This window comes from Arctopsyche grandis, chromosome 6 (genome assembly GCF_051622035.1).
Source record: "Arctopsyche grandis isolate Sample6627 chromosome 6, ASM5162203v2, whole genome shotgun sequence".
In the NCBI taxonomy this organism is placed as follows: Eukaryota; Metazoa; Arthropoda; class Insecta; order Trichoptera; family Hydropsychidae; genus Arctopsyche; species Arctopsyche grandis.
Genome location: NC_135360.1, coordinates 14026470 through 14040025, shown reverse-complemented (window position 1 = coordinate 14040025; position 13556 = coordinate 14026470). Strand labels below are relative to the sequence as shown.

Genomic DNA, 13556 nt, shown 5'->3' with positions numbered 1-13556 from the left:
TTGGTTGTTAGGGTGGGGCAACATGTGCGACAGCCTTCCGCACATTCTCGCTGCTCTCATTGTCATTACCCTTGACCATTGCGTATGGGCTGGCTCGTCAGTTTCCTAAAAAAAAGTTGTCGCCAACTCGACGGTTCGCCACAAAATCGGTCTGTTTTCGAAGATGTGCATATGTATGTCGGATTTACAAATGATGATATGGTCTGGAGATGTCCTGGGTGTGATGTGGAGTAAAGGAGTTGTGCTAACACGGATACAAAGCGTGTTAGTTGGCGGATAAATATTCTGACGCAATTTTGTCAATAAATTAATACACGGTGGACTTTTCCTGATATCGCTTATGAACCGTTGAACTCGAATCCGCATTCGAAAAAATTTGACTTTGAGTTTTGAGGTTTGGAATTTCAATAATGCACAATTGTGTGACGAGGTTTTAGTTGGCTTTTGAGAATTTCAGATCATTAGATGTTTTCTACATACAAGTGCATCTCATTAAAGAAATCTGACCGTCTTAAATGACGGTAACTGGCCCAGAATAATGAAAAAATATATATGTGCTTCCTACTTCCCACAATTCTAAGTATACATAGGCTATAAAAAGGAAAAATAGGAATTCATATATGTATATACGTACATATGTATGTAATCGTTATTTTTCTGAAATTTGAAGTAAAATAGCACTGAGCAACAAAAAATCACGTTTTTGAGTTACCAGACGGAGTCTAATCAATATTTACTAAGTTTGACCCATTGAATTTGAATATGATAATGATTTTTGTTGGTTCGTGATTGTTTACGAGATATGAGCGTTTAAAAAAATGCGTAATTTTTACCGTCTTTTGGCTTTTGGGGTCTTTAACTCAAAATCTAGTATTGCTGTGCTCAAAGTGAGTATTGGAATCAATAGTCGGTTGTTTTTCTATTGATTGTGATATTTTATTCTTTTAAAATACAATTAATTGTCTAGCGAATTTTTAAAGTCAAAAAAATATTTTGCGTTTATTTGGCCAGTTTTTTATTTCACCACGTTTATAAGGATTGGTTTTCTATCTCAATATATTTTTTTATCTAAACGTACTATTGATTCTATTACTCACTTTGAGCACAGCAATACTTGATTTTGAGTTAAAGACCGCAAAAGCCAAAAAATTGTAAAAATTGCGCATTTTTTAATAAACAATCGCGAACCAACAAAAATGTAAACAATCGTGAACCAACACAAATGATTATCATATTCGAATTCAGTGGGCAAACTTAGTAAAGATTGATTAGTCTCCGCTCTGGTATTTTTTTTTTGTTGCTCAGTGTAATTAATGCTTAGTTTCAGAGTGGATCAATTAATTTGCATAGTGGAAAAAGTATGCAACATCTTCTTTCTAGGTGTATTTATTATCGGCAAGAAGTATTGATAATATTTTTTGCACATCATTTTTATGCTCTGTAATACAGTAGGATTATAAGCGATAAAATTTAGTTATAGCAATATTAAAACAACATAAAAATATAATGTCAATTTTTTATATTCTAACGATAATACATATGGAAGTAGAATTTTTGGTCTCTCAAGCGTGTGCTTTGATATGTTTTATTTTAAAGACATTCTATAGCTGAAAAACTCACAATGTGTAAATAGAATATGGATAAATATGACAATGAAAAATAAAGTGAAAAATTAAATAAGGTATAAAATTATTCTAAATAATAAAGACGTGCTTGATGAGTCAGACCACAATTATGAAATTGCTAGTTGCATATCTCACCTTCAACTTGAATTACATATGTACGTTGTATTATAAATTAAATTTGATCTGTAATCGATCAGTTTTTGATCGGTTTCTATATATGGTCAGTAACTGTAATATTGGTCAGTAAAAAAAGCGGCCAATATATACATACAAGTATATATACATATTTATAAATCAATTGATTTTAATTGAATGGTCAGTTTATTTAACAGTTTGATTGATTTTTTTATTTATATTTACCATGTTTTCATTACGGATTTTCCCCCAAAGTGACACCTATGGCCAAATTTGTACATACATACGTACATATTTATGTATTTTATATAAATTTATAACACTATTATTATAAACTAGTTGTTTTACCCGGCTTCGCTCAGTATTTGTAATAGTAAATATTCATTTGTTTTTTTAATAAATTTATTTGAATCGAAAAAAATATATATTGAATCGTCATAGAAACTGTTTTGTTTACGAAGTTCCCTTTTGGCGAATGCCCTCGGCGTCCCCGGGGCCTTCGCCCCCGGCGCCCCCCATCCACCGTCTCCATGTCGTCATGGAAATTTTGTCTTGTTTTCGAAGTTCCCAACCAAATCCCACCCAACAATATTTACTTGCATACAAAGTCTCTTTCTAAATTATACATATATTAGATTTGAAATTGCATATATGTATTTAAATAATGGTGAGAAGTGAGAATAGGTTGTCAATTTATTTGGAACAGTTTTAACAGTGAAATCAGATAAATTGGCTATAAACAGATACACTCTGATAGGAACTATGGATCTGGAATCATTTATATCCGAGGCTTGGCCAGCAACACCGGACCGAGGATTAAACCCATGGCCTCTTGGTTCATAGCATTATACGCTGACTACTGAGCTGTGTTGCTGGTTAATTTGATATGAGAAGCTCTATTTTGCTATTTTAAAGCCGGAAATCACGCGAGTTATTTTCTAATTTTATAGAATAAATAAATCTAATGAAATATATTTATTGATAAAACTAATAAAATAAACTGACTGATTAATATAATAGTAATAACTGACCAATGAAATGATCAGTAGCTATTGTTCATTGAATGTAAGATACTTAATAGCTGTATTTAATAACTAATGTAGATATAATGCATACATATGTATGTATGTATATGTAGATTAAGTGGCTTCATAGTGTGTATTAATTGTTTTAAGATAAAATTTAATTGATTTGAAAGCTTCTGTGGTTAAAAATGCATTTCTTCTTTTTAATTCACCCGTGGTATTTAAAATTGGCCATGAAATATCTCGTTCCGTGAAACGAGATCAACTCTCGACTATATTATAGATCAGGATTACAATTCACATTTTTTATTACACTTCTTACGCGAGTGAAAATAAGCACGCATACGTTTACGTGTGATTATAGCACGTCATTATATTTTCATATGTATTATTACGTATCTACTTAAAATTTTATTGCATACTTGGGAATCCTGAAGAAAGTTGCATTGATTGATTGCGTAATACGGATTGAATTCAGGTCAAGATAAGTATCATAGCAACAATCGATTCAATATGCGACCTTTATTCAGAAACAGTATTAGTTTTAATTTTTATTTTACTGCTTTTTTTAAGTTAAAGATTAACTCGTTTTTTTCATTATTTATATATGTATGTTTGTAACTATGTATATGTACATATATACGCTTTACATATGCCTACATATGTATATGCTTTACAATCGCTTGACGAATCTGTGTTAATTTTTTTAACACTTCATACTTTGACATCTAGAGTGAAAATGTGGTGCACATTGCAACCATTGTATAAAAAAACCGAAAGCAAATTTGTCAAGGCAAGTAAGAAACGCTGTTCACAAAAAGTACTGGAATTATATAATTTATCTGTCTTTTAAATGTAATTTTCTTGTAATTTCCAATAATAGATCCATATTATATAAATCCAGACACGTTTTTAAAGGTCAAGGGAGAAGCTTGAACTCCTTCAACGTTGCTTTACAAGTCTATAATTAACTATCCCGGATTTTGCGGTTCTACATGGAATTCTTTAGCTATAGTTATATTGTAGATAAAGAAGTTGCGGTTTTATAATTATCAACCATATCGTTCATTTGAAAACTTACATACATATATATATACTATGATTAGAATTTGTATTATATCGTTATTATTTCATGTGAAATAAGTCATGAATACATAAAATATAAAATATAAATCAATACAATTCGTATTTGAATGGATAATATTTATGGGTAAATAAATACCTATGCAAAGCTTTCCGAATGTATTGTTCCGACTTTTGTAATGACGTGTGGCAAACAGTCTTATTAACTGATTGTCGATTGGCATTATTGACGAGTTGGCATTAGTGTCGGCCCAAGCGGAAATACGCGACGGTCGACAGAGTCATCGAGTAGAAGGCGTACGGACAGCTTGTGTTCCGTACGCTCCGCTGGCCCACCACGTGCAAATTTTACATTTCAATAAACTACATCAAACCATTATCGAAGTCTTTTCCATGATGGTCACTTCGAACCGGACACCAGTAACCTAGGCCACAACACCAAACGGACAAACCAATAGGAAAAAACGTGGTCGAGAAAAAATGGATGTCAATTAAGAAATCGGTATCGTTCCTTTGTTACTATCCATACCTTTCCAATACTAATAACATGTTTGCTTCTATTTCAGCAATATATTGATTGATGTACAGAGGTACATGACCGCGTGATTGACGCAGAAAATATATAAATAAAAACATAACCTACAAAGACGCATGGGACACAGAGGTAATCCAAAATTATCGGAACGATCACATAAACATCGTAAAGGATATTCAAGTAAGTGAATGTATTCAATCTCAGGCAATCTGTTCAAAAGGCAATCATGTGGGTAGGTCAGTTTTTAAAATATGTTTTAAAGTATAACAATTAATTAACGCGATTGTATAAAATAATATCGCGCTACGAAGGAATGTTTCATCGGTCGCATCGAATTTCGTATTAAAAGTGTAAAATCAGATGTAGTGTAAAATTAGCAAAGCACGTGGAGAATTATACTTGTAGCCCCAAAGTGGATTAAATCAAGTACATACCGGTATATTCATATCGGTAGATCTTTGTTTCTTAATGTGTGTAGAAACACCCTCCCCCCCCCCCCTTCCACGATAAATGTGGAATTATACTTGTAGCCCCAAAGTGGCTTAAACCAAGTACATAACGGTATATTAATATACCGGCAGATCTCTTTGTTTCTTAATGTGTGTAGAAACTTTCTCCCCCCTCCCCCCTCCACAATAAATGTGGAATTTTACTTGTAGCCCCAAAGTGGCTTAAACCAAGTACATACCGGTATATTCATATCGGTAGATCTTTGTTTCTTAATGTGTGTAGAAACACCCTCCTCCCCCCCCCCCCTTCCACGATAAATGTGGAATTATACTTGTAGCCCCAAAGTGGCTTAAACCAAGTACATACCGGTATATTCATATCGGTAGATCTTTGTTTCTTAATGTGTGTAGAAACACCCTCCCCCCCCCCCCTTCCACGATAAATGTGGAATTACACTTGTAGCCCCAAAGTGGATTAAATCAAGTACATACCGGCATATTCATACATCGGTAGATCTCTTTGTTTCATAATGTGTGATGAAACAGTGGTGATTTAAAATAAATCACAAGACTTGTAGCCCCAAAGTGGTTTAAATCAAGCACCCACCAATTTAGGGTTGTAATTTCTTCCAAAATATGTTGGATAGATTCTGGTGATAATAGTTAAAGTAGAATATTAAGATTCACGGTTAATCATTGAATATTATTACCTTATCTCTACGAATAGTTCAATTGACAGCTATAGTAGAGAACAACTGTATTTATGAGACGAAATAGTGCAACTTTCTGAAACAAATGTCAAGTGCTGAAAACGAGGAAATAGAAGCTTCGACTTCCAAGTCGCATAAAGGTCGAAATCCAACTAGGGACGTAGAACCTATTAGAGACAGGTCAAGCTCTAGAATACATCAGACTCGAAGTCAGACTCAATCGATAGAAATATTAGCGAAGGAAAATAAAGTAGAAGTTATAATGACGTCAATAGAATTAAGGTATTCAGGCGCGGTACAAAGACTAAAAGGAAAAATAGATAAATCCTCCGAATTAGATGAAGGACAGTATCAAACCATTAAAGAAGCATACGATTATGTCCGAAAACTCCATTACGAGTATTTAGATAACCTTACAGACATACCGAAAGCGGCCAAAATAGACGAAGAGTACGATGCAATTACAATAACAGTTAAAAATCTTAAAGCAGCATTAGATTGCCAATCCTTTCAAGATAGTAAACTAAAGGTAGAGCAAGCAACAATTAAATTTGCTAGAGATAAGTTACCGACGTTAACCATTCCCACATTTCAGGGAGATCCATCTGAATGGCAATCGTTTCAACAAGCTTTTAAGAATATAATAGGAAACAAAACGGAATATTCGAATGTCACGAAATTGCAATATTTGCATCAATCCTTAATCGGTCCCGCTTTGGCAGCTGTATCAGGTTTAGATATTAGCTCAGACAATTACGAAATAGCTTGGAGTATTTTAGACAAGCAATATAATTTACCAAGACTTAATCTCAAAACTAGGATTAATTCACTTTGTGACTTAAAATTAATCACAAGAGAATCACATATCGAATTGAGAAATCTATTGAATCAGGTAACAGTGTGTATTAAAAACATTGAATCGTTGGGTTACGCGAGAGAAATTTTAGATCCATGGGTAACATGTTTAGTTCTAAGGAAATTACCTTTTAATATAGTAAGAGACTGGGAAATATCGCTGGTTAGCAGAGAAATGCCACCATATGAAAGTTTAGAGACATTCTTGCAGAATAGATGTAATGTATTACAATCTACTGCATCTGTAACTACGGTGAAGGAATTCCCTCATAGTCGTCAAAGAATCATGAGAACTCATGTCGCGAACAAAAACCCATCAAGTAAGGTAAACGCATGCGCATTCTGTCGAAATAATCATTTCATAGGCAAATGTGATAAATTCAAAGCAAAATCCAGTATGGAAAGAAATGAATTCGTTAAATCTAATAACATGTGTTTTAAATGTTTAAATTCATCGCATAAGATAACAAATTGCAAGTCTAACTATAATTGCTTAAGGTGCAAACAAAACCATCACACTTTGTTGCATCAGGACGATACATTTAGTTCCAATAATACGGGAAGGAAGTCAATTAATGCTCATTCTACTCATTTCTCTCAAAGGGAGATAATTTTACCGACGGTACAAGTAGACATTATAACGTCCAATGGAACGGTCGTTAAGGGTCGCACATTATTAGATTCCGGCTCACAAGTCAACTATGTTACCACATCTTTCGCTAAGAAGAATAACTTCAAATTAGAGAAAATCTCTCAAAAAATTGTAGGTATCGCTAATCAAGAAAGTAGCATTCGTCACATCACCAAGGTGACCATAAGGTCTTCAACCACTAATTACTCAACCAAAGTGTTGTGTTTGGTATTACCAGAAATTACTGGCGAAATTCCAACTGTGAAACTGGATCAACAGTTAATTTCAATACCAGCGGGAATCAAGTTATCAGATCCCCTTTGGAATAAACCGACGCCAATCGATTTATTGCTCGGCGCCGAGATTTGCGTTCATGCTATGAAAGCAGGAACCATCCAGTTAGGAAAAGGTATGCCTATCTTAAAGGATACCGAATTCGGATGGACAATAGTTGGTCCATATCCCGAAGTAAATAATGCTCCAGGGAAGAGCCACATAGGCTTAAGTCAATTAGACAGTCACATTCAAAACTTTTGGATGATCGACCAGGTTCCTATGGTAAAACATCAATCTCTTGAGGAGAAAAGATGTGAGGAACATTTCCAAGCACACACATCACGAGATAAAAACGGTAGATTTTGTGTAGCTTTACCATATAAAAATTCCCCGGTAGTATTAGGAAGTTCATTGCACATTGCGGAGAAAAGACACAAAACTTTGGAAAGACGTTTTTTAGCCAATAATAATTTAAAAATGGAATACAATAAAGTTTTAGAAGAGTACATAAATTTAGGACATATGTCAGAGTGTGAACCTCCGGAGGCACATGAGGTTCATTGTTATTTACCTCATCACGTCGTGGTTAAGGAGTCTAGCCTTACCACTAAATATCGTGTAGTTTTTGATGCGTCCGCAAAGACAACGTCTAATATCTCACTAAATAATATTTTGATGGTGGGACCTAGTGTCCAATCAGATTTGTTAAGTTTACTACTCAACTTTCGACTCCATAAATACGTGATTACTGCGGATATTAAGCAGATGTACCGACAGATTCAAATAGCAGAGAAAAATAAAAATGTACAACGAATCATTTGGCGAACAGATCCCCAGAGTAAATTCAAGCATTACAAGCTTAATACAGTAACATTCGGAACTGCTTCAGCCCCATTTTTAGCTACTAGATGTCTAAATCAGTTAGCAGAGGAGAATAGAAACAAATATCCCATCGCTAGTAAAGTGATCGAACGTGATTTTTATGTTGATGATTTGCTCACGGGAACTAATACTATTGAAGCTGGTAAATTATTAAAGGTTCAACTGGAAACCATATTATTATCAGCCGGTATGCCCTTAAGCAAATGGACATCGAACAACTCCGATATAATCACGGATGTTAAAGCTGACGATTGTTCAGATTTTAACTTCTCTAACGAATCACACAAAACTTTAGGTTTATTTTGGAAACCGCGGGAAGACGTTTTTGTATTTAAGGTTCAAACCGAAGTCGAGACTGAAAATATAACAAAAAGAAACTTTTTATCAGTAATTAGTCAGATCTTCGACCCATTAGGACTATTATCTCCATTGTTAATTAATTATAAGATATTAATGCAATCTGTCTGGCAACAAACCATTGGTTGGGATGAATTCATTCCTCAGACAATCTTCAAAAAATGGAAAGATTGTCAATTATCCAATACAGTCATGAAACTTTATAAAATTCCTAGATTGATAATACTAAATAATGTCATTAATATACAGGCACACGGATTTTGTGACGCATCCGAGAAAGCTTATGGTGCTTGTATTTATGTAAAATGTACTGATCAATTGGGAAATTCCAAATGTCATCTTGTGTGTTCTCGTTCGAGAGTCGCTCCGCTCAGTTTTGTAACTATTCCGCGTTTAGAGCTGTGCTCCGCTATGTTATTATCAAAGTTAATGAAGTCAACAATAGACCAATTAACAATTCATATTAATGAAAAATATTATTGGACGGATTCAACCGTCGCATTGCATTGGATTAGAGGAGAGTCATGTAAATGGACCACCTTCGTTGCCAATCGAGTGGCCGAAATCCAATCAATATCTCAACCCATTGAGTGGTACCATGTCTCCTCTACAGACAATCCAGCAGATTTAATTTCTCGAGGGACTCAACCATCAGAATTAAATCATAATTCGTTATGGTGGGACGGCCCTAGTTGGTTGAAATTAGACGAATCACGATGGCCTCGAAGACCTCCTGAGATCACAATAGATCTTCCAGAGAGAAGGGTAGTCACTAACGCTACCCTTGTGAGGGAAAATAATTGGATAGATAAACATTCTCATCTTCCAAGACTCCTTCGAGTTTTATCATATGTTCGTCGGCCACTAAGGAATAAACAATTAAACGTTAAAGAAAATAACGAACCGTCCGCTTTAGAATTAAAAGATGCTTTAAATAATTTGATAAGGTTATCGCAAATGGAATCATTTCCATTGGAATATCGTTTGCTGAGCAAGGGACATCCAATTCCCAGTAGCAGTAAATTAGCTAAATTGTCCCCTCTATTCCACGAGAATTTAATTTGTGTTGGAAGTAGACTTCCTCTGGGAACAACTCTATCAACGTCACCCATTATCTTGTCAAATAAGCATAAACTTACACACATGATTGTCCGAGATGCGCACTTGAAATATATTCACTTGGGTACTCAAGCCTTACTGTCGTTATTGCGGCAGACCTATTGGCCATTGGCCGGACATAATACTGTCAAAGGAGTGGTGCGTTCATGTGTCATTTGTTTCAGAAATAAACCACTGTCACACAATAGATTAATGGGATTACTCCCGCTTGAACGTACCACTGCGAATTTTCCTTTCAGTCATGTGGGGATAGATTTCGCAGGACCTTTTCCTGTGAAGAGTGGTTGCAATAAGAATTCTAAGATAATTAAGGGTTACGTTTGTGTCTTTGTGTGTTTTTCCAGTAAGGCAGTTCACTTGGAACTTGTCGGAGACTTAACGAGTTCAAATTTCTTAAATTGTTTAAGAAGATTCGTAGCCAGACGTGGCAGGCCCAATACGATATATTCCGACAATGCTACTAATTTTGTCGGTGCAAGTCGTGAACTCGTTAATTTAGTAAAATTAATTTACGAACGTCCTCATGAGGAGAAGCTACTACGGTATGTAGCCTCCGAAGGGATTCGTTGGAAGTTTAACCCGCCAAGGGCGCCTCACATGGGAGGGCTGTGGGAAGCAGCGGTTAAATCCATGAAGATTCATTTAAACAAGGTGTTAAAGGCCACCACCTTAAATTTCGAATCATTTTGTACGGTATTGACTCAAATAGAAGCTTGCATGAATTCCCGTCCTCTTAGTCCCTTGTCTTCGGATCCACTAGACCTTTTACCCCTCACACCTGGACATTTCTTAATTGGCAGATCCTTACTCGCTCTTCCAATGGAGGTTAAATATAACACTAATGTCCATGCCAATCTGCTTCAGATACAATTGACCACAGCAGCATTTTGGAAACGTTGGTCGGCGGAATATTTACATTCTTTGCAGTTACGACACAAATGGAAGAAGGACTCGAGCAACAATCTGAGTGTGGGTCAAATGGTCCTGTTAAAGGAGGAACACATGCTGCCAACCCGATGGGTCTTGGGTCGAGTCACTAAATTGTATCCCGGACCAGATGGCAGAGTTCGAGTCGTCGACGTCTTTACTGCCAGCGGAGAGTTTCGTCGGTCCAGTCATCTAGTGGCGCCATTGCCGACTCTACCACAAGGACCACTTGACAGGAAGGAAGATCAGCAAGAGGGAGGAGAAACAGCAGCTTCAATTCCGTCAACTTCGGTAGCTTAGTTTAACCCGAAGACACTACCCCCAACTCATATTACTTATTAGATGTAATCATGAGTTTAAATCAGTCAATGTTAATAGTAGTACTCCGTAATTCACTTTAATTGTGTTGTGTGTATAATTTAAGCTATTTTCATTTTAACATTCGGCAGTATATATCTCCGAATTTAATCTAATCATTTTGTCTTTATAATATAAGACTTGTCTCATGTCATCACTCGGAAGGATTATATCCGAGTTTAAAATAAACTGTTCAAATTTGACAGTTAAAATTAGATTCATGATTTGTTAATGTTAGTCTCCAAGCCACACTTAATGGAGCATCTTAAATTATTTCATGTCTACTTAATTATAACCTGCCGGGAGTCATCCGCAGGTCTTATGTTTCTTGTTATGAAAACATAAGTTAACTCTTACTGTTTATAGTATTTATGTGAATCATAGAATAAGTAAATATTATAATACTGAACATTTCGATGTAACGTAGAGACATCTATAATCATAGTTCGCCTTCATTTCCTGCTTGTAGGAATGAATGAATGACTTTCCAATTTACTTTTAATTTAGCAATGTTTGTGCTACTTGTTGATGAAATCAAGTTAACTTAGGAGCATTACACTCACTAATCAAGTTTAGTTGATCGGTAATAGCTGATCTGTCTTGACAACTGTAACAGTGTCAACATTGTATTGTCTAAGTTAACATCAAGATGAGGAATGCTTAAGTTTTAAACCATATACAGTCCACTCTCTCTTCTTTAAAGTAAACTTATCTTGTAATGCTTATTCACAGCTTCAAAGGAGATTTCAAAAATTTTAATGTAAAGAGAAACAACATTCACCAGAGGTATACCTATAAGTTGAAATATTACTGAACCAATAAATTGATTTTATCCTCACACTGGATGAGGCAAAGGTTTCATTATTCACCCTCTATTTAATTATTTTAAGAGCTATGATTTATTGTAAACGACTCGTCAGTAATGCTGTAACTCTGTAGAATAACTGTATTGTTCAACAGTTTTCCTATGTGGGACTATGTTCCGACTTTTGTAATGACGTGTGGCAAACAGTCTTATTAACTGATTGTCGATTGGCATTATTGACGAGTTGGCATTAGTGTCGGCCCAAGCGGAAATACGCGACGGTCGACAGAGTTCGAGCAGACGGCGTACGGACAACTTGTGTTCCGTACGCTCCGCTGAACCACCACGTGCAAATTTTACATTTCAATAAACTACATCAAACCATTATCGAAGTCTTTTCCATGTATCTTTTTAGCTGGTGAAACATAAAATTAAAGTCAACTATTGATCGATTTTTATATCGACAATCGTCTCGGACAATTTTTATACAATTATATGTTCGTATATCTTACATAGTTATGGGTATTAAAATGCAAAACAAATAAATGCAGTAATGTATTTTTTTTATTATTTCATCAACGTGTATTTTCATACACGTTTTAAAAAATTGAAACTATACATATATACAGTTAATTGATACTAGAGTAGTACGATGAGTTCAACAACAACACAATATGTGTGATTTCATACGGATAACAACATCACATCGCAAAGGTGGTGGGTAGAGAGGGGGGAGGGATTTGGCCGTTTTCTTTGTTTCATTGATTACCACTGATGATGATGAGCATCATGATGTCCATGAGCGCCGGCAGCTACGGCTTGGAAAGCAGCAGCATGGGCAGCCTTGGCATGAGCGACTTCAGGGGTGTCTACAACACGTCCGTCGTGAGCGAGGGGAGCACCATGTCCATGGGCTCCATAGACTCCATGGATACCATGAGCGGCAACTGGAACGGCGAGGGCGTGGGCAGCGAGTCCATGGGCGGCGAGTCCATGGGCGGCGAGTCCATGGGCGGCGAGTCCATGGGCGGCGAGTCCATGGGCGGCGAGTCCTTGGGCAGCGAGTCCATGGGCAGCAACACCATGAGCGACGATTCCATGAGCTCCATGAGCACCATGGGCAGCGGCGTTGTAGGCGGCAAAGTGGGCGGCTTTAGCGTGAGCTACTTCAGGGGTGTCTACAACACGTCCATCATGAGCAAGAGGGGCGGCACCATGAGCGTGGATTCCGAGGGAAGCAATACCATGAGCAGCAATACCGTGAGCAGCGATTCCATGAGCAGCGATACCGTGAGCGGCATATCCGTGAGCGGCTAAGACGGGAACACCATAGACTCCAGCGTGATGTCCAGCATATACTCCTCCGAGATGTCCGTGTTGTTCATGATCTTGAGATTCGAGAAGTCCTTCTCCCTTCCAGCTGCCGTCATCGTTGGAATTGTATCCGTAGACTCCAGCATAGGGGGTTCCGTAGATAGCACCATGGACGCCATGGTCCTGGGATTCGGCGAGACCCTCGCCTCTCCAGCTACCATCATGGTGGGCGGAGGCAAGTCCAGCCAACAAAGCTACGGCAATCTATCAAAAAAATGACACATTTATACAATTCCTCTTGTAATGTAATATACGTATGTATACTCGAATATGAGCAAATATCAATTGAACCTACCACGAATTTCATATTGTTTTTGTTTGGTGGAGCCTTTTCGGTTCTGAAAACTGCTGTGAAAAATAAATCGGGGGCTGCGCATTATATACTAGTAAATCTTGTCAAGAGAAGGGGTA

General features: G+C 36.6%; 3 protein-coding genes across 5 annotated transcripts in view; 2 read left to right on the top strand and 1 right to left on the bottom strand.

Moving 5' to 3' along the window:
• LOC143912753 (uncharacterized) overlaps nucleotides 1-4247 on the top strand; it is a 602600-nt gene extending 598353 nt beyond the window's left edge. Inside the window, exon 2 of one of the 2 annotated variants that reach the window (XM_077432105.1) lies at nucleotides 4148-4247. The gene's annotated coding sequence lies outside the window, so the exon portion shown is untranslated. Of the gene's footprint in view, nucleotides 1-4112 lie in introns of both variants that reach the window. The other variant, XM_077432106.1, reaches the window with a different exon arrangement.
• On the top strand, nucleotides 4148-12155 carry LOC143912754 (uncharacterized). 2 transcript variants are annotated; one of them, XM_077432108.1, is made up of 2 exons: nucleotides 4148-4915; nucleotides 5173-12155. In XM_077432108.1, exon 2 carries the CDS (start codon nucleotides 5648-5650, stop codon nucleotides 10907-10909), a length of 5262 nt encoding a protein of 1753 aa, XP_077288234.1. In that variant the 5' UTR covers nucleotides 4148-4915; nucleotides 5173-5647; the 3' UTR covers nucleotides 10910-12155. The 2 variants fall into 2 exon arrangements, with proteins under 2 accessions (XP_077288234.1, XP_077288233.1); XM_077432107.1 differs by having other exon boundaries at nucleotides 4148-4954; nucleotides 5085-12155.
• A 19-nt stretch (nucleotides 12156-12174) lies between these two features.
• On the bottom strand, nucleotides 12175-13498 carry LOC143912760 (uncharacterized). Its single transcript, XM_077432127.1, has 2 exons — nucleotides 13441-13498; nucleotides 12175-13349 (listed from the first exon to the last, which is right to left on the bottom strand). Exons 1-2 carry the CDS (start codon nucleotides 13450-13452, stop codon nucleotides 12537-12539), a joined length of 825 nt encoding a protein of 274 aa, XP_077288253.1. The 5' UTR covers nucleotides 13453-13498; the 3' UTR covers nucleotides 12175-12536.
• Between the last annotated feature and the right edge of the window lie 58 nt (nucleotides 13499-13556).

Bases quoted from the DNA above. Each gene is read 5' to 3' on its own strand.
- LOC143912754 (XM_077432108.1), top strand. From the start codon at position 5,648: ATGTCAAGTGCTGAAAACGAGGAAATAGAAGCTTCGACTTCCAAGTCG.